The 22,046-nt window shown below is 36.3% G+C and overlaps 1 protein-coding gene across 3 annotated transcripts in view; it reads left to right on the top strand.

The window, feature by feature from the left end:
• Positions 1-22,046, top strand: part of SELENOF (selenoprotein F) — a 38,191-nt gene that overhangs the window by 350 nt on the left and 15,795 nt on the right. For 2 of the 3 annotated variants that reach the window (XM_029230901.1, XM_029230902.1), the window contains exons 1-2: positions 122-222; positions 9,132-9,299. In XM_029230901.1, the coding sequence (XP_029086734.1) occupies positions 139-222; positions 9,132-9,299 (252 nt within the window). In that variant the 5' untranslated portion in view covers positions 122-138. Of the gene's footprint in view, positions 1-121; positions 223-9,131; positions 9,300-22,046 lie in introns of those variants that run through there. The other variant, XR_003794646.1, reaches the window with a different exon arrangement.

Below are 22,046 nucleotides of genomic sequence, written 5' to 3' on the forward strand. Positions count from 1 at the left end.
ATATGCCCTTAGTTAACACCCGTCCCTGCAGAATAAGAGACTTGATGTTAACCGCCTTTAGCAGCCTGTTTTGGATTAGGCTCTGGAGTAGACGCCCCGAGCAGAGGGGTCCTCGGGGCAGCCGGAGACCTACGGAAGATGGCACCTATGGCGGCCGGGCTGGATGGGTGGCTTTTGCCGGCTTTTGGGCTGCGGCTGCTGCTGGTGACTGTGCTTCAAACGGTGAGTGGAGGTCACCTCCGCTGCAGCCCCAGGGCAAGTGGGAGGGATTGCGCCGAGGAAGACAGAACATTCGGTCCCGTTTGGGAGCCACAGTTGAAAAGGGTGGGAGGATAGGGCTTCCTCAGCGACTGCTGCGGCCAGAGTGCGACGTGGCTTAATACCTCGTTTGATACTTATCTTTCCCTGTTCCGGGTTTCTAGCGGTTTTTTCTCCTGACTTTAGACTATCTTGAGTACAATTTGTAAGACACACCGTGAACGGAAAAAAAGGCACTAAGTTTTGCACAGGAATGAAGATTGTTTTTAAATTGGCAGAAATGCAAGGAACTATCGTTCCTATGGCAAGGCTCCCAAATCTTAAAGCCCTGAGGTCTTTGGTCCAGGGTACATTTCCTTTTTACTTCTTTCTGTCAGTTTTTGGTCTCTGTACGTCACTTTTAGACAGCCTTTAACCTCTGTTCTGTGGAATTCATATGCTGCTGGGTACACTTCAGTGCCATTTGTGATTTTAAACAACATTGTTGCAATAAAAGAAGCTATTCCATACTAAAGCATAATTTATTTTTGACATTGATTTTCTAAAATGATAGCTTTCATCTCGTTTAAAATCGGACGGTGTTTAACCAAGTTTTATTTCGTTTTTATCCATTAACAGAACAGATGCGTTCTTTATCTTTCAATGGGGAAAGGCTAAATTCTACTTATTTTCCTATTCACTCACAAACAACTTACTGTTTGTTAATTTCTCCTTAGAAGTTTTTAGTCCATGTTTATGTGAATAATAAAACTGTTTAATATACACTATGGTTGGAGTTTTTACAAGTGTCTTTTATCAGCCTAATTTTTCAGGAGTTCTCTGTATTGAGCCTGCTGAGAAGTATTCTCCTAGAGACCTGGTTTAATTAATTTATCCAAGGTTTGGAGGAGTGAGGGTCTATACCGAAGGCCCCTACAAACACCTGGGCTTTTCTTTCATCAAGGAGTTTAAAGATCCTACCTGTTTCCTTTTGTAACCTTGCCTAAAAGGTGGATTCTTTACTTCTCTAATTAGCTTTACAGTACTCCATTATTCAGTCATTTGGTGCCTTAGAAATTACTGGAAGACCCCTTTCTAAACTTCGTACTCAAGAATTTATTGTCAGTCTTAGGTAATTTGAGTTCACCACCTTGAAAAGATAAAAAAGAATAACATTTCAAGTTGCCTTCTTCTGATTTCACTCTCTTTAACTCTTTCATTATCTGTGGCTGTGTAACCACCCCCAAAGCTTAAAATAACGATTTCTTGTAATTCTGTGTGTCTGCTGAGCAGTTCCTCTGTTGATTTCCTCTCGCCTCATTTACGCAGCTGTGCTGAGCCAGTAGGTCAGCTGAACTGAAGGGTACAGGATGGCTTCATTCTTAGTGGTGCTGTCTGTCAGCTAGGTTCCCATCCATGTGACATCTCATTCTCCGGTAGTCCAGACCAACTTCTTTTCGTGGCAGTCTCAGGGCAGCACTCCTACAGAGCAAAAGCTGCAATGCCTCCTAAAGCCTAGCCTCAGAAATCACATACGTCACTTTCACATCGCAGTGTTTGTCAAAGCAAGTCACAAGACCAGCCTGGATTTCAGGGGTGGGGATATGGACTCCATCTCTGCTTGAGAAGAGTGACAGTCACATTGCAAAGAAGTGTACATATCAAGGTAGGAGGAATTTATTATGCCCATTAAACAGTCTACCAAAGTGACCATCCACAGAATTCAAGCCAGAAACTTGGGTCTCATCTTCGACTCCTGCCTTTTCTTACATACCTCACATCCAGGTAATTACCAAGTCTTGTTGATTTTACTTCCTAAATATCTCTCAGATTCATCCACTTATTATTAATCCCTTATTTAGGCCACCAACCTCTCTCTCCTTAGAAATAACAGCCTCCTAGTTCACCCTTTAATTATCAGAATCTAAGCTGTTGTTTTTGCCAGCTTCCCAATTGCCCAAGCCAGAAATTATTCATTTTAAATTCTTTCCTTTCACTCTCTGACCCCAGTTAGTCATTAAACCCTTAAAAATCTCCTAGCCAGTTCATTTAATTTTACCTCCACAGGTAGTACCTAAATTCAGGCCCCATCTTTGCCTGGGATTGCCATAACAGCTTCTGTAACTGGTCTCCTGATCTCATTTTCCCCCGTTTCCTAATTCAGTCTCTGCAGTGCATCCAAGTCATCTTTCTCAAACTTAGGTCGGTCATTGTTAAAACTCCTCAATGGCTCTCAGTTGCTTTTAAGTTGAAGTCTATCTTCAGTGTGCCTTAATAGGACCTCTTTGACCTAATACTTGTTTGTCTCTCCAGGCTTAATTCCCAGCATTTACCTCTACTGGGAGAGCAAAATGGTAGAGGTGGAAAATTGGGGTCATTTTAGTACCTCTCACATACCATGTTCTCTCTCACCAGACCTAAAGTAAGGTGTTTAGATAAAATGCAAGGCTTAACTTACATCCCATTTCCAGATTTGCAGTCTTATATACCCTCTCCCTTACATGTTCAGTCGTCATACATAATGCTGTATTACAGATTCACAACTGCACCAAAGCTCTGTGTGTGGTTTGTATCCCTCCATTCCCATGCCGAGTGTAGCCAAAGAGAATACAGGGGCCACTTTTCTTTTATATATTGTTTTATTTTGCCTCACGTGTACATTTAAATCCCTCAGAGGTCTGAAAGGCCTTCTAGTTCATTAATGTTTGTTCCTTGCTATCAAAGTCATTAAGATATCTGTAGTAGGTTATGTAGAACAGTGATGAACCCCACCCACTCCAACAAATACATAATGACTCTGAAAATATTTAGAAAGGGTGGTCTGAGCAATTCACCTTTTTGTTGAACTGTTTTAACTTCTCTAAAGCTTACTCCTATCTCTTTCTTCTGTAATGACTAGTGTTTTTAAGAAAAGAAGGCAATAAAATCTTGAAAGTGAAAAGAGAAGTACAGAGGACTGTTGGAAGAACTCTTAAGAAATTAGAAAAACTGCATTTCACAGTTAGCCTGAGGGGGAAGAAAGGCCAGGTGGAATAAGTAGCTGGCAGTAATAAAAATAAGCCAAAGCTTTGGAACCTGACAAATGAATAAAAAGGGAATGAAGGAAGACTTTCTTGGTGCCCTGAGGTTGAGCTACTGGTATCGGCAGAAGACTTAGCTCCTACTTTGTTAATTCACACCTCTGAGTCCTCAGACTAGACAGGTTGAGCTTTTATTACTGTCTGTGCCTCTCAATAGCTCTAATTAAAATTTAGTAGCAACACATAGTTATCAATATTCCAATGAGGTGACAACGGGGAGGATATAAAATGATTTAATTAAAAATACATTCTGAGAATGCTTAAGCATTAGAAAAAAATATTTTTGTATGGCCTAAGGGAGCTGTTTTCTAGAGTGTCCCAGAACTAAGTGATACTCAATTCTTCATTTAGCTCATACATGTTACTTCTTTCAGAAAGACACTGTAGGGATTTCCCTGGTGGCCCAGTGGTTAAGAATCCACCTGCCAGTGCAGGGGACACAGGTTCAATCCCTGGTCCGGGAAGATCCCACATGCCACGGAGCAACTAAGCCCGTGCGCCACAACTCCTGAGCCTGCACTCTAGAGCCCACGAGCCACAACTACTGAAGCCCATGCGCCTAGAGCCCATGCTCCACCACAAAAGAGTCCACCGCAATGAGAATCCTATGCACTGTGACGAAGAGTAGCCCCCACTCACCACAACTAGAGAAAGCCCGCGTGTAGCAACAAAGACCCAATGCAACCAAAAATAAATTAATTAATTTAAAAAGAAAGGCACTGTACTGGAAGCAGTATAAAATGATTTTATGTGTTATTGATTCTGAGATACCACACCCCCATCCCCTACGCCTACCCCCTTTTCTTCACAAGTTAATATCTGGATTGGTCTTATTTCAATGGGTGGCACAAGTGTCAGCATTTTTGTTATTTTTAGTGGTACATACAATAATAGTGTATCATGGATTCTGTGAAAGGTGGTAGTTAATAACAGTGGTTAAGGGTTTTGAGGGCAGGCCAGGATTAGAATCTTGATGCTGCCATCTAATGTTCGTTGTATTGTCTTAAGATAGATTACCTCAACTGCCCTAAGCCTCTGTTTCCTTCTCTATAAAATGAGGATAATACCCCTTTCATAGGGGGATAAGATTAAATAGAATAATGATGTAAAGTGTTTAGCAAAGTATCTGGTGCTTTGTAAGGGCTTGCCATAAAGGCTATGTTTCTGGTATTGTTTTCATGGGGTTCGTCTGTAAACCCATGTATTTCGCCTCAGATTTGAAATCCGTTCAGAATTATTACATGAGAAACCTATGAGTTTTCTGAGTAAAGGCTGATTAAGAGACAGATAATCATGTGAATGTATAAGTGTAATAAAATGTATAGCTATACCAGGGTTTTGCCTGAAAAGGTGATGTTACATTATAGTTATTACAGCTTCCCAGCCAACAACCCTTATGTTTATAAAGAACTCAGTAATATCAGAAAAATAAATCAGTGACTAATGCAAAGGACTCTCTTAGCCTGTCAATCCTACTTTGAATTGGAGAAGTCATAAACTGTTAAGTGGTTATCCCAATCAGGGTTATCTCACCCAGCCCTTAAAATCTATGTCTTTCATAGAAGGGTGGCTAATTATTTTAAAATTTAGGAGAATTTCCTGGCGGTCTAGTGGTTAGGACTCCAAGCTTTCACTGTTGAGGGCGCAGGTGCAGTCACTGGTCGGGGAACTAAGATCCCACAAGCCACATGGTATGGCCAAAAATAATAATAAAACAACAATAAAATTTAATATTTGGCCTTACTGTGCGCATTTAAATGCTGTTCATTACTTTCTGATAGTAAAAAGGTGGATGGGCATAAAATTTATTAACTCTTCTATATTATTTAGAATTTGGTACTTACCTATGAAGTGCTTAAAAATATGTTCTGATGTTCTTAGATTCAACGCCTTAAGTCTGCAAAACCAATGATATAAGAGAAAAATGTAGTTCACTCATGGAACTCAAGATACATTCTAGGGCTTCCCTGGTGGCGCAGTGGATAAGAATCCGCCTGCCAATGCAGGGGACACAGGTTCGATCCCTGGTCTGGGAAGATCCCACATGCCGCGGAGCAACTAAGCCTGTGCTCCACAACTACTGAGTCTGCGCTCTAGAGCCCGTGAGCCACAACTACTGAAGCCTGCATGCCTAGAGCCTGTGCTCCGCAACAAGAGAAGCCACAACAATGAGAAGCCTGTGCACCGCAACGAAGAGTAGCCCCCGCTCACTGCAGCTAGAGAAAGCCGGCGCACAGCAACGAAGACCCAACACAGCCAAAAATTAAAAAAACATAATAAATTTATTTTAAAAAATTTAAAAGATACATATCTCCCCTACGCTTATCTCTATCCCATGTCTAATATAATGACTTAAAAATAAGTAGTGTTTTGTAGTTTTTAAGTGTGCTTTCACAGTGGAAGGTGGGAATAATTCTAAAATTTATTAAGTACTCACTGTGTACTGGGCAGGATACAAGATGCTTTCTGTACTTTTTCTCCTTTAATCCCGAAAACTTTGTGAAGTGGTCATTATTCCTATTCGGAAATTAAGAAGTAAGGTTGCTCTGTGCTGATATTTGAATCAAGATGTCATCAGACTCAAATACATGTTTTGCATGTTCATGCTACCTGTCAGTAGGTGCTCAGTAAATGCCAGAATAAAACCAAGTATTATGATCCCATGATTATTCATTTGAGATTCTTGTTTTGTAAAACGTGCTTTGGTAACAATTTCTTATGTTTGTTAAGCAGTTCACAGTTTCAAAGTTATTTCATTTTTATTGCCTGTTTTAGTTACTATGGCTACAAAACAAATCACCCTAAAATTTAGTGGTGTAAAACCATTGTTTATTTTGCTTTCAAATTTCTATGGGTCAGCAATTCACACAGGGCACAGCAGGATGGCTGTGTGTTCCATGGTGTCTCAGACCTCCGCCTGAGACTGAAAGACTAAAATGTGAAGGCTTTTTACTCACATGTCTAGTAGTTGATGCTGGTTGTCAGCTGGAGGCCTCAGGTGCTCTCTACATGGGCCTCTCTACATTCTCTCTGTAGTTTAGGCTACCTTACAGCATGGTGGCTAAATTCCAAAGTCGAGTATTATAGAGAAACAGATAACAGCACCTGCAAGCACTAGCCAAGCAGAAATTGTTTCCTTTTTTATGGCCTACCCTCATCATGTAGTATCCCTTCCTTTACACCCTGTTGGTCAGAACAGTCACAAGCCCCTGCCCAGGTTGAAGGGGAGGGAACATAGACTCCCACTCCTCAGTGGAGGACTGCCAGTCACAGGTGGGATGATGTGTATATATTGGTGTGGCCGTCTTCTGAAAAAATAGAAATTAACCTGTGAAATTGATCAAGCAGATCACTTTACTAGTAAATAAATTACTCAAAGTGCTAGTATAATAGCAAGAGTCTTAAGTCCCTCCCACTAGACTGGGATACTTGATCTGTTTTGATATATTATGATATACAGTCCACATTTTTACTGAGATAAGGTAAAAGATGTATGTATATGGTATCAAATTAGGATGTTGACTTACTGTTAGGTCAATGGGATCAGCATTTTGGAAGAGTATGCCAGCAGTACTTAAAGTTTTTCACTTTAAGTGAAAACTTTATCACATATCATTGGGATATGCCTTTGGGTTTTAATCTGCATGATTAGTCAGCTGGTGGGCCAGATCCAGCAAGCCTTGTTTTTGTAAATAAAGTGTTACTGGAACACAGACACCCATTCATTTATTATTGTCTGTGACTGCTTTTGTGCTGCAGTAGCTGAGTTGAGTAGTTCCAACAGAAACTATATAGCCACCCAAGACTGACATAATTACTACGGGGCCCTTTACATAAAATTTGCAGACCCTTGGTCTAGAAGATCAACCAGGCACAGTCAAACAATCTGAAATTCCCCCTACTTGAGGCTGTGGTTTTGACCAATTCATTTGCTTAACACACAGGAGAATTAGCACAAGTGCTGGAAATACAGAGAAATAACTTAATGCTTGCCCTTGAAAGAGTTCACAATATTACCGGGGAATTAGACAATCCTAGATTTACATAGTACAGTGTCATGAGTGGTGGTATTTTACAGCTGTGCATAAATTTCGTTCTCAGAAAAGACAAATGGCTAAATACTGGGATCTGATTTTTTTCAGAGAAGGCTTCCTAAGAAGACTGATACACCAATCGGGTTCTTAGAAATAAGTAGAATTTAACAAGGTGGAAAAGTGTAAAAGAGCCTTAGAGTAGAAAAGTATGAGCAAATGTCCATTTGAGTAGGGGTTTTATATTCTCAGGTACTATAGGAATTCATTATAGCTGAAAAGTAGAATGGGATTGGAGACGTAATGAGAGATAGGAGTAGCTGACCATTTAATCCACTGAGGCAGGAAAAGATTTGAGAGCTCTTTAAGAGACAGAATTGTCAAAACTTGTTTTTTTAACAAACAAGTTAATTGACTGATTTTAAGAATGGTGAAGAATGTGGAGTCTAGGATGAACTGACCGGGGCAACTAGGTGGTCAGGGAAAATGGTGTCATTTTGCCAAGATACTGAATACATGGGAAGGAATAGATTTAAGGAGAAAAGATGTTTCACTGTTGGAGAGTTTGAATTTGCAGTGCCTGTACAACATCTACAGGAGATCTCAGGTAGTCTGTTGGCTTTGGAAACTTGACACTTAAAAAGACTTGGGAGTTTTCAATAACTGAGTATTTGAAGCCATGGAAAAGATGCAATTCTCTATAGAAAGTATGCAAAGCAAAGAGAGAGCCAAGAATAGAAATGGGAAACAACATCATTTAAGAGATAAATAGCAGAAGAAGGAGAGGGAAAGCCATGGAAGAAGCAGCTGGAGCAGAAAAGTTTTGAATGCCATTGCATTTAGTGATTTTTGGCATGTTTAGCTGAGTGGTGTGGTGGGATCAGAAACCAGACTGTAGTAACAATTCAGAAATAACAATGTGGGGAGAGCAGTTAGAACTATGGGTCTTGGGTACACTGAAGATTTGAGTTATCAATGAAGGTAAATCCCTATAGAGATGGCAGAAGACAGAAGTTAAAGCAGAGGTACAGGTATTGACCTTAGACAGATGTAGGTATACCACACTCACTGAGACATGAGAGGAGAATGGATAAAGGAAGAGAATAGTTTTGGAAGCCTGCTTTTGCCAGTCATTCTGTTTGGTTACTTTACATAAGTCATTTCATTTAATCTTTACTGAACTCTATTTTATGTGGGATGCTTCTTGCTTTATCAGTGAGGAAATTAAAACCCAGGGAGGTCATCTTGCCCAGAGTCACACATCTTGTAAGTGGTGGAACTGGCACCTAAACCCTGAAGTTTTATTTTTGATGTGCTCCCGCTCTCCCCAACTTCATCCCTTTCTGTACTCTTCCCCTGCTAGATGTGAATGAAGATAAGTTTGTAGGGTGTAGTAGGGACCTAGAAGTTAATGTTACTCCATACATCATATGAACAGGTGCTAAGTTCTTAAAATAAAATGGAAATTCATTTTTCTTCAAAAGATATGTAATATATATATCATAAAGAAATCATATATGATCTTTTTTGTTAATCCGTGTTTTAGCCACGCTGTAATATGACAAATTTTTAAGAAATAAATTTGTTGGGGATGTGGGAAGAACCAAAGACTCATATAAAGTTATAAAGTATAAAAATAATTAAGAATTTGTCTCCAAATGAGGCATTTCACTAACTGTCTTTAGTGAATTAGATTTTGACAATCCTAGTTTCTCCTTTTTTGGAAGCTTTGTGATGTAAACATGAAGTTAAGGGGGTTTTTTCCCTCATTTTTTGTTTTCAGGTCTCTGCGTTTGGGGCAGAGTTTTCATCAGAGTCTTGCAGAGAGTTAGGCTTCTCCAGCAACTTGCTCTGCAGCTCCTGTGATCTGCTTGGACAGTTCAACCTTCTTCAACTGGATCCTGACTGTAGAGGATGCTGTCAGGAAGAAGCACAATTTGAAACCAAAAAGGTATTGTTTTATAGTATCTCTCTTCCATTATATGGTTTAGTTTAGATGAGGTAAAATGTTAAATTGCTTAATCAACTTAAATATAAAGAAGTCTTTAGCTTTTACATTTTGTAGTTTTAGAAACTCAACTGATTTCTTGCAGACCCATTAGATCAATCAAAGCAAATAGGGAGGAAAAGTATGGTTACAGATTGATAATACCATCCTACCATGGTTGTCCAGCAGAAGGGAAGCAGAATTACTATAGCATGCCTAGATTGTAAATCTATCCAGTCTTCCTAACTTCCGGCCACATAAAGCCAAAGAATAATTAATTAGATGCTTTTATTCATTTGTAATAAGAACCCAGTCTTATAGTGAAATTTGAGATGAAAATAAAGCACCTATTATCTGGCACATAATTGTCAACAATAAATTATAACTTCCTTTTTTTTATAAATTTATTTAATTAATTTATTTTTGGCTGTGTTCGGTCTTTGCTGCTACACGCGCGGGCCCTCCAATTGCGGCGAGTGGGGCCACTCCTCGCCGCGGTGCACAGGCCTCCCATTGCGGTGGCCTCTCCCGCTGCAGAGCACAGGTTCTAGGCGCACGGGCTTCAGCAGTTGTGGCACGCGGGCTCAGTAGTTGTGGCCTACAGGCTCTAGAGTGCAGGCTCAGTATCAGTGGTGCACGGGCTTAGTTGCTCTGTGGCATGTGGGATCCTCCTGGACCAGGGCTCGAACCTGTGTCCCCCGCGTTGGCAGGCGGATTCCCAACCACTGCGCCACCAGGGAAGCCCTAAATTATAACTTTTAATCTGGTTAACAAAGAATATGGTTTGTTACAATTTGCACACCTATAACTAATGTTTCCTGATACCTAATCTCACCTTTAACACCTGAAAACAGCCAGGAATAGGTAGTTCTAACAGTCCAATAAAATCTGCTACTGTTTTACCCACTGTTCAGAATAATAGTAAACTTGCTCAATTTTTAAATCTTTTCATTAAACCCTTAGACTTCTTTAATTTATAAAGTAGACTGAAAAGGTCATTTATATCATCCAAATAAAGCTGAATTAATGAGGTCCCTGTGTTTGAGAAAAAAAATATTAGCATCTCTCTGCTTTGTTTCCTTTTAATATTCTCTTTCAGTTGTACTTACTGAACCCTGTTTGAGGCATTATGGTTTGTAAAGCTTTCAAACAGTAATTGTATCTTCTCATTATTAGGTAGTAAAGGTTTACTTCTAACACTGAGTACAGTTTTCTAGTTCTGTAAGAAAAACAAGCTGACAAGCTTTCACCATGTTAGTGTTCAACCAGAATTTACACTTGATTTCTCAGTTGTAAACCTGAAATTCCTGTGTCCCACAAATGGCTTCCAAGTCTTCCATGTTTTTCATTTTCTTGGTTCACATATACCAATGATATATTTTAATGTTTAGAAAATTTCCATACATATAAGTTAGTCTTTATTGCAAGTAAAAAAAATCTAAACAGGTTTCTAAAACTTGATTTTAAATAAATAGATTTAAGACCTAGACCTAACTAGTTTAGTAGGACCCTTCCCTCTTGTTTCTTGTTTCGTTTTATCAATGACATATTCACATGGGACAAATTGCTGAAGTGTGATTCATCCTCTCATCTTTAAGCTATTATTCTATGGTCTGTACGACTACTCAACTAACAATGATTATTTGTGAGACACCAAACTTACAAGGATTGAATAACAAGGGGTGTTTTATAATAAATTATCACACACCCGGTTTGTAATTAAGGGTAAGTTGAGAAAGTCTGCCCTTTGACTGATACCAGATGTGCCTAAACTGTAAACCAAGTGCATATAAAAGCTTTTACTAATTGCCCCTTTAGTAATTCTTTATAATATTACCAGTTTCATGGTATAATTTTTTTGTTTTTTTGCCATGCCGTGTAGCATGAGGGATCTTAGTTCCCCAACCAGGGATGGAACCCGAGCCCTCTGCAGTGGAAGCACGGAGTCTTAACCACTGGACCGCCAGGGAAGTCCCTGTGGTATAACTTTAGTGGAACCAAACTTCAGTCACACACTTCGCAAATTCATTATATTCCTGTTCAGTTTTCATTATTAACTGAGCTATGTATTGCTTCTTCAGCAATAATAGTAGGCAAGTAGTCCATCATTTAATATATGCCTAACTAATTACAAACTGAAATAATTATTATATCTCAGTGCAAGTGAGCCTGTATCCTAATGTACCTTTGATACTGTACCCATTGTTTTTTTCTTAAGTCCTTGCCCATAATCTGTTAAGATGTACTTCTCATTAAGCATTTGCTAGCACAGTGTTGTACAAAATAAATGAATGATTTTTTTTTTAAATAAGCCTAGTGGAAATAGAACACTTAAAATAGTACTGGAAATAGAAAAGTAAGGCATGTCAGGCAAGCCTCCATTTAGATGCAAAATGCATTCAAGTATAGAAGTGGTACTTGATTTAACCTGTACAGTATTGCTCTCTGGATTATTGGTACATAATTATAGGTAACAATATATATAATAGTTTTTCTGTCTCATTCAACTCTGGCTTAAGGCTTAATTTTGAAATTATAGTTTAATTTAGTCCTACTTTAATAAAAGTAAAAATATGCAGTATGTAGACTAGTGCCTTACATCAAAAATATTACAAATACTTAAACATGGCCATGTGTGTGTGTAAGTCATTGGGAATATAAATTCTTTAGAAGAGAAAAATTGTAGTTTATATGCAGGAATGTTTTGGCAATTTATAATAAAGAAATGTTACCTGAATACTCATTTTAGTTCTTGCTTAGTTGCATGCTTTATAGGTCTGTCCAGGGATGAGGCTAATCATTTTTCGAATGTTTACTCATTCAACAGGCTGAATTTAGCCTTTGATAGGCAGAAGCATAAAATTTGCTGTTTAAAAAAAAAAAAAAAAACCTTATTCATAATAAATGCAGAAAATGTCTTCAAAATCCCTTATTCTGCAAATAGATATTCCTTTATTATTTTTATTTGGTCTTATTTCTCTCCCCCTACCCCCCATTTTGATCATAAAGGACCTAAGTAAGCATCACAAATACTACCTAGAAGGAGATTTTTTTGTAAGCTATTTTACTACTGTTTTAACTAGTTTTGCTCATAAATACATACCTAGGTACAGTTTACAAACATTAGTAAGGATGTTGACTGAATTATGAGGAGCGTTCTAATTTGTAGCTTAAAGTAAAAAAAAGGTAAACTAATGAAAGAAAAAATATTTAATTCTTGGTGCTATTAATATTTACTAAGTAGGATAAGTGACTTCAGCTTTTTATGTATAGAATCTTAAGATGGAATGGGAGGGACCATTCTTCTTTTCACTGCTGACTGACTTTTTCCTTGTGGTGGGAAAACATAATATTGATAACAGCCAGTTCCTTATAGCTTTTCCCACCAGAAAAGGACTAATTCTTCCCCATTTACAATTTTGAAGTATTTTAGACAAGGATTGTTACTAGCTCAAGTTGGGTCACTAACCAGTTATTAGCTAGGATCATGGAATAATGTAAGAACCTTTAGCTGCCACACTAGCTATGTGGAAAGTTGCACTAGGGAGCAGGTGGATGAAGCAGCTCTTAGGTAAAGAACAGGCTATTTTTTTTTTCCTCAATTACTAGAGTAAATCACTTCTCCTTGAGCTATTTTAAAGATTTAGCTCAAGTGTCCCCTATTCTGGGAACTCTTCCCCAATTTCTCCTCCTTACTCACTACCCTTGGCCCTTCCAAGTTATGTTAGCTACACCTCTGTATTCCCAAAGCACCTGAGGATACCCTTGATTTGCACTTAACCACCACCATATTGTATCTGTTGTTTGGCTTTTTTTCTCTCCCAGTGTTTCATGCTCTTTGAAGTCTGGAACTATGTTTTATGTTTCTGAATTCCCAGCCTTTAGCTTACAGTATCTCATAAGTTTTTGTCCTTGAATAAGGCTGTTTTTACTAAGAACAAGTTAAAAAAGGTCATTTTTTTAAATTATGTTGAAAATATACTTCAACTTTGTAGATGCTTGTTAAATACCTTTTTCATGTATTTCACTTATATATCCTAAATATAAAAAATAAGAAAGTTTGTCTTCATGATTTCAGTCATCTGTTAGTAACACTAATTGTTCATTTAACTATAAATATAGAATTTTCATTTCTGTATTTTACTTATAAGGATACCATAAGCTTCCCAAATCTATCTAAAAAAAGAGATGTTAATAGCACAAATTTTTAGTATTCCCAGTCTGATCACAAACATTAATAGATACTTTTTCAAGGAGTACATGACCATCCAGTTAAAAGAGTTTCCTGGGATTTTCCTGTGAGAACAATCAATCAAATCATTTTGATTCTGTTAAGAATTTCTTAACTTCTATTTCCTAAGGGTTATAAGATTAAATGTAGTACTTCAATAAATGGGTTATTTTTCTCATATTTTTATAATCTTCCCAGTTCTGTGAAATTGAACTTAATGTTGTCAGCTAGGTGCTTTTTTTTTTCCTGTCTCATTTAACTTTTCATATCTTAATGATATCAGCTTCTTCCAGACATTGTTACTGTAGAACTTCTGTTTTTCTCCTTAGTTATATGCCCATATTTCCTTAGCTAGTACCTGTTCTTTTTAATATCTTATAGTCCCAATGCTTTTTTCTTCTCTCAGATTATTTTTATTTAATTGGTTTTTAGTACTTTCTGTTCTTTTGCGTTCACACCTACTTTATCTCTGAACTACTATTCTGAATAGTTTGGCTACTTACCGAACCAGAGTACCTTTTAGGAGAAAAGAATCCAGTTAGCCGAATTACTTATATATATGAACCAATAAGCAACTTATTTCAACTTAATTTGCTGTTCATTCAGTCTTGATTGTATTGGGGGGTGGAGGGGGGAGTTTAGAGTAGTGCTTAAGAGCACAGGCTCTGAAACCAAATTACCTAGGTTCAGATCCCCTGCTACTCAAGCTGGTAACTTGGACTGATTACTTATCCCTCTGTGCCTGTTTCCTCATTTATAAATTGGGGTATCTGATTTGCTGATGAAGAAAAAACAAGAAAGAAACAGCAAATTTGGAGAACTCAGAGGATAACATAATAATTATTGCTATTGGAAAAATAGGGTAAAAGAAAATAGATAAGAGATATAACATGAACTATTAGATTTACCAGTAATAAAAATTTGGAACAAAATTTTCTATTATTCCACTTTCAAGCTCTTGGATCAGTTGAATCAAGAAGAAATATCTTATGATAAAATAATTAGTAGTATGAAGACTTTGACCATTTGTAATTACTTATGTGCAGCAAAATACAGAATTATGTCCAACATAACCCTAGATTTCAACTTTTTGACTCCTTGGTTGACACATTTTTAATAAGGAAAATACTGCAAATTTGTACTTTAAAAATGTGTAGCATTTTGATCATTTTTAAATGCCAAATGAAAGATTGCATTTGAAGAGAAAAGGTTTTGCTACTAAAAAATATTCAAAACCATTGATAAAGTGGAGCTCAATTTTTAATCTAATACTTAGTAACAGATTTCAAAGGTTTAAGAAAATTTCGAAGAGAAAAACTTAGAAGTGAATTTTTTTTTTTTTAACTCTACAGATTGAGAAGAGATTTCTTTTGTTTGAATTTTGGAACATCTTGGTCTTATTCACAGAATATCAGTAGAAACCTAGGCTGCAGATCACCAAATTATACCATTACTGGTTCTGTAAAATACCTCAACAGTTCAGGTATTTGATAAAAGGATTTTATTTACCTTAAAAATCTTCAGTTTTGTTTTAATAATTACATTGGCTCAGCTTTAAGTGTTTATTTTACCTTGGTTATGTACTAAAGTGGTTTACCTATGTTATCTATTTAATCCTGACAACAGTTCTATAAGGTAAATACTATTACCCCTATTTAACAGAAGAGGAAACTAGGGTGTAGTATGCCCGACGTTACCCAGCAAACTGGTGCCAGAACCTGGCTTCATCTCAAGTCTCTCTTGACTCCAGAGCCCCAAGTTTTTAAACATCGACACTGTTTTGCCTCTCATCTTGAAAATCTTAACAGTAATACCTACTTCACAGAGTTACTGTAGGAAAATGAATGAGTTAAATGTAAAACACCAGACAGACTTTCTGAAGGTCTGCCCCTTTTGCATTTATATTTAACAAATTTAATAACACAGTCCCATTACTAGTTTCTGTTTAAAATTACCAAATCTTTACTCCTCAGTTTACCACAGACTTTAATGGCTTCCATTACTTGGTGTTTTTGAAGAATATGTTAATGAGTTTGGCTTTATTGAAGGCCCAACCAAACATTTTAAGTAAGTCACATAATTTTTCTTATTTCTGATAAAAGAGCATTGAAACATTTTGTTATTTTCAATTTCCATGGAAATTCTGTAGCCAGCTTTAGAGTAATTTAAGTCAGCTTAAACAGCATTATGCAAAACAGTGGCAAATTTTAAGCTTTAGCCTATCAAAAGCAGAATGCTACTGTGTCTAAAACATAGAAGGATGAAATGGAGGTTAAGCTACTGCGTGAAATTGTAGTTGCTAAAGAAATTTCACAGTTGCTTAAAATAGCTTCAGTTTTGTAGTGTCGGTAGCATCAAATACATGAATTGATTTCTTCAAAGGAAACAAATATAATTCAACAGATTATTCTAATTATAATATAAAAACATTGTCCAGAAAGAAGCTTTAAAAAAAAACAAATCTGAGTAATGTTTGGCAACAGTTCAAATTCAGTGTGAGAATCACTAAGTAAGACTCCTGAGTAGCAACAGTAGTAAATAATGACACAAATATTTACTTAATAGCTACTAACATTCATTAAGTTCTTATAATATGAAGGTGCTGTTCCAAGACTTTACATGAATTAACTTGTATAATCCTCACAACAGCTCTGTGAGGTAACTACCATTATCATCTCCATTTCATAGCTGAGTCTGGGGCATGGAGATCTTGCCTAAAGTCATACAGCTAACAAGTAGCAATAAACATATGTGTCATATATTTGTGTAACAAAAGTTTTAAAGTTTCTTTTGTGCAGTTATTCAGTGGACTGAAAATATTATTTAAATTTATTTTTTATATTTTCTAGATGTGACATTTCTCTGCCTTTAGTATGAAAACTAAATGTAGTCAATTTTTTTAGGTATTTACAAATCAGGATCAGCTTCTATGTAAGCATGTTAAAACATTCTGTCACCTTTGCAGATTGTAATATTTAAAAGGGAAATAAATCCTTAAAGTAATTCATAATCTATCTCCAGGCTGTCTTACAACTGCATTTCCTAGACATACCTACCTCAGAGTCAAAATAAACTTTCTGTTTATATATTGAATATTACTTCTTACTATAGGTTCTGGGAATGCCAAAATAAGACAATAGTCACTGTCCTGGAGGAGATGAAGAAATAGACATGGAAATTGGACTACTAGAATGCAGTTGGCAGGATATTCTGTTGGGCTAAAGCATAATATCCAATGTTATAGCTGCTTAAAAAAATTAGAAATAAAAAATAAATAAAAGTTGGAAGGAGGAAGGAATCAGTAAATCTCTTAAAGTTGGCATAATCAAGGACTATAGATAGAACCATATTAATCACTATGGAAGTGACCAGTAGAAGAACTAAAAACAGTTTAAAAGTTATTGAATGAGATGGGAGGCAAAGGAAAATTTTTACTTCTTCTTTTATACCCTTCTGTACTGTTTCCTTTTATTATTTTTCCAGATGCATTGATTCTTTCAAAGATTCAGTGAGATGTGTGCTGTAAACAAAATATGTGGTATGAAAGCACGTAAAAGGAAGGGTATAACCATTTGACAGACCAGAAATATTACCACTTGCTTATGTAGAAGTTGATGCTTATAATAAGTTGGAAAATAATTAGGAGAAGGTCGTCTCTGGCAGAAGGAAAAGTAAATGCAAAGATACAGGGTCATCATGAGAGAGATGGGTGTCTAAAATAAATCAGATAGCTTATTATGAGGAGAGATAACGATAGGTAATTAAGTAGGTCCAGAGTGCCTTGATAAGAAGTTTGGACCCTATCCTGTAGTCAGGGGACAAAATATAAGGATTGTAAATGGTGAATTGACATCAGATTTGTATTTTAATAACTTTTGTTGGTGTTGTGAATGATAGTTGACAGGGCAGAGGGGAATACTGTTGCCAGAAAAAGAACTTCGATTGCCAGTTTCCAGAGGCAAGATACAGGGGCTTAAGCTAACACACTGGTAGTAAAAATGGAGAAGGGACAGATCTGAAATAGATTTAGGCAATAAAACTTACAGGATGTATTGACTGACTGGATTGGAATGGGGAAGGGATGAGTGAGGATGCTTTCCAGTGTTCTTATTTGAGAAACTGCTAACCCCAACGTAAGTCTGCAAAGAACTTCCATCTAACTACAAGGTAGCCCCTTAAGGCGATGGTGGTGGATGGGAAAAGGGACAGCAACAGAAGATAATTTTTAATATAGCATACAACCCTTAGCTCCAAACTGCCTTTTCAGTTTTCTTTTTGAAGAAATAAGTGTTAAGTTTTAATTTAGCAGGCCATGAATTGTATCTGGTACCATAGTCAATTCTAAAATAGATAGTATACTTGTCAAAGCGTGCACAAAAAATAAAAATGTGTGGAATGGCCTAGTTCTTTTCTAATTTCATATTGTTGCTCTTAATTTTTGTGTACTGTTTAACTTTGGGATTATTATGGCTTTTTTTTGTATCTGTTCTTGAAGTTAAAATATATTAGGTGATTAATTTTAATAGAATAAAATCATTTGAGCCAACTCTTGTTTTTTATTTCAGATATTTGTAACCTTTCTTAAAGATAGTAATAATTGCCCCTTTTTTTATGACAAACAGTGTTCAGTATTGGAGTGGTATTGGGAACACTAACACAAAGAATTGAATTCTCTTTTGAAAAGCAGGTTTTCCTGCCGTATATGGCACTTTCATGTACATTTTTTGAGGCTATTGAAACGGTTGGATATTGAACTGTATTTTAACAGGATCTCAGTTTTTCAAGTTAACAGGGATATACGTTATAATTTTCAAACATTTAGGAGCAAAAATACATTGAATTTTTTTTACCGTTTTCTTTACTTACACATGTTACCAAGGGGCTAATTGGTTTTATTTTCAAAACTGCTTACTAAGATAGTCAAGCTTAGGGTCATTTTTACCATTCTTTGGATATTTTGGCCTCAGGAAATATAGTGGCATTGTGTCAAGTTATTTCTTTATATTGTGTGATATTCCCTAGGTATTAGTAGGATTGAATACATTGTTCCCAAATGATACCCTGAATTATTCATACTTGTAGCTGAAGTATGTATAGGAATGTGTGTGTGTCTGTATCTGTGGGTGTATTTGTTTCCAGGTGAAAGTCTAATAGTTACAGTCTTAACCTCTTGCTGATGAAATTCTCTTTGTTTTAGGTATATATACAAATTCTACTTCTTATCACAGTATTGAAAGGAGCCTCGTTCTTTTTTTTTCTCAAATTTCATAGTTGAAATGGTCTAATTTAGATTGTGGTGATGTCAGAGAAACATTTTTATTTTATTTTTGTACATTTTCATTGAGCTTTTTAGTGGAACAGTAATTGTATCTTTATGGAAATATTCCCCCAGTGTACTCCTACCTTCTTTAGAGCCTAATTTAAATTAAGGTAGATATTACCTTGCTTGTTTCTAGTTTTCTCAATCTCAAGTCAGACACGAGATTCAAAGAAGAATAGCAATTTAATAGTGTAGTAGAATAAGTTTTAAACTTAGGGATCTTCCTTAGGCACAGTTGTTTTATATTTTTTCAGAGTTTGGTAGAAAGTACCTAAAAATGAATAGTTTAATCTCAGGGGTATAATATTAGAGCATTATTTACCAGCTTGGTTTGCTAAAATTGTAAAACCCAAGTTATTTCCCTATTCCTCCATATTCATTCATCGTTCCTATGTAAGAATGCCATCAGTCAGTGTGTGTATGAAAATGTTAATAAATACACTATTTGCTTTATACACTTAAGGTGACAAACTAAAATCTTGACAAAAGCTTACTGTAAGATTGCAAACTATTTAGTACCCTGGTTATTTGTCCATGTGTAATTGTAGCTTTTTGTTTCTATCACTATAGGCACTTTAAAAAATAAAAATCACAGGGCTTCCCTAGTGGCGCAGTGGTTGGGGGTCCGCCTGCCGATGCAGGGGACACGGGTTCGTGCCCCGGTCTGGGAGGATCCCACATGCCGCGGAGCGGCTGGGCCCGTGAGCCATGGCCGCTGAGCCTGTGCGTCCGGAGCCTGTGTTCCGCAACGGGAGAGGCCACAGCAGTGAGAGGCCCGTGTACCGCAGAAAATAAATAAATAAATAAATAAAAATAAAAATCACAAAATACAGGAATGGCCTTGATAAATAATGAATTAAAATTTAAAACATCAGCAGGTAACTAGACGTAGTTTTAGATGGAAACATTTTCCCTGAGAATTAACTGACTAAATTTTGCTAAAAAAAAATAGCTTCTGCATGATGTGTTGATATTTTTCCTCTACCCAGATGTATGTGAAAGGAGTAAAGTTGACTTTAAGAAATTACACTGGATATAATTAATGTTTAAAGAGTAGTTCACATATACTTGAACATATCATAATAGGTTTTCATTTAAGATCTCTAAATAATACCTAGCTTTTATCATGTTATAGCCATACTTACTTATTTTTAAATTCCTACATTTTATTTAAGAGCAAGCCTTCAGAAGACCTATAAAATAGTTACTCCTCAGATCTGAATTCGTTCAGCAGTCAAAATTTTTCCTTTTTTTCACCTAACATTAGATCATTTTCATCATATTGCTACTTAATATTCAAAGTTTTTTCAGTTTTTTTCTAAAATTTTGCTTTAAATAAAAGAGGATTTCAAAAATAAGAATGTATGGCTGCAAGCAATACTTCATACGAGAAGAAAAAGAGTATTGCAGCATTTGTCTTGCTCTGGTCAGTGTTTACCTGGTTTACCTTTTAGAATTAATTTGGTTAGTCTCTTGAGCAAAAACCTCTACTGTTTGATTGTTTTGTAATTTTTGCCTCATTAATAGTTGAGTATAGTCCAAGGCACCCCTAGCTGCCCTTTACAATCACTTGGGTAGCTTTAAAAGTAGTAATATTAATTAAAATACTGATGCCTAGATCTCAACCCAACTATCCTGATTTACTTGGACTGGGATGGGTTCCAGGGATCAGTAAGTTTCAAAATCTTCTCAGGTAATCCAAGTATACAATAAGGGTTGAAAACACTGCTCTAAGGTCATTTGAATTTGAAAGCTTGAGAAATTTTGAAGTGGCTATTCTAGTAACAGGAACAATGAATGATAGCCCTGAATAGGCTATCAGGGCTACCTAAAGCTCTATGAAAATGGGTGCACACCTTAAACATAACCAATAGTGTGAAAGAAAATATTATAATATTCACTATTCTTACTTATTGAGCATCTAAAGAATCCAGGTGTTTTGCATGTTTTTGTCTTTTTTTTTTTTTTAAACTCCATTTAGCAACTCTGGAAGGTAGGGAATATTTCTTGTTCAGACAGTAAACTGAAGCTCAAAGAGAATGACTTGCTGCCTTTAAGTCACAGAACCAGAATTGGACCCGCATACACATTTGATTTTATAACTTAAGCTCTTTTCACTGTACCTTAAAAGATAAACTGAGGTATATGAACATTTTTAATAGTTTGAGCAAAAATCAATTCAAATTGGGTAACACCAAACTAGAAGTGGTTAGGAGCGCCCCACCAACAGGAATTAGGGACAAAACTTATGGAGAAGATGCAGAAACAAAGCAAGGAAATTTTTTGATTGGCTATAGCTTAAGTGGTTGCCTTTTTTGGGAAAGCCTAGTTGGCTGTTTGTGATTATTTATTTTAGTTTTTATTTCTTAACTTTGAAGCATTTATAGGCTTAGGTTTGGGTTTGGTTACATAGGCTGCTAATGCCCTAGAACCACCTCAGTGTGATGGCCTCCTTGTTTAATTTAACAATACCATGCTGTATGAAAATTTGATATTTAGTGTGACTTAGTTTAAATAATTAGCTGTTTCAAGGTTTTCTTACTGTCATGTTTCTTCAGAGCCATGGATGTCATCACCAACAGAAATATATTAAGTGCTCAGTATTGGAAAGTAGTAGAATATTTCTGACTTGGACCAGGTTTACAGATTTGTTGTGATGGTGATGGTATGATGGTGGCAGTAAAAGTTAACAAATACAACACTTTTAAAAAATTCTTTAGAAAATTTACGTAACTCACATGTGTTGCCTTTGTTTGGTGTTATAAATTAACTTATCTAGGAATCTAGCTATCTGGTAGAAAACAGCATAGACCAACTTTTTTGTCTTGCTGTTAATCTGATCCATTTTATAGCAACATAGTTAGACTTACAGCAAAGTTATCACCACAAAGTAAAGGTTTTGGCCTTTTTCTATATGGGAAAACCTCATTATAAGCCTTACTAAAATTTTATAACAAGAGGTTGGTCAGGTGGTAAAAAATCATTATATTCCAAAAGTAAATTATCAGGGAAGTCTTTAAACAATGAAGGGAGTACATTGTCCCAAAGTATTAGGAAAATATATGAATTGTGCAGAATTTAAAATTAAGATAGGTATAAATAATAATCTTGGTAATGCTTAAAATATATTTTTTAATTGCAAAAAAATTAGCTAACTACA

The sequence above is a fragment of the Monodon monoceros genome, unplaced genomic scaffold (genome assembly GCF_005190385.1).
Source record: "Monodon monoceros isolate NGI ecotype Baffin Bay Population unplaced genomic scaffold, NGI_Narwhal_1 Super_Scaffold_18, whole genome shotgun sequence".
Taxonomy (NCBI): Eukaryota; Metazoa; Chordata; class Mammalia; order Artiodactyla; family Monodontidae; genus Monodon; species Monodon monoceros.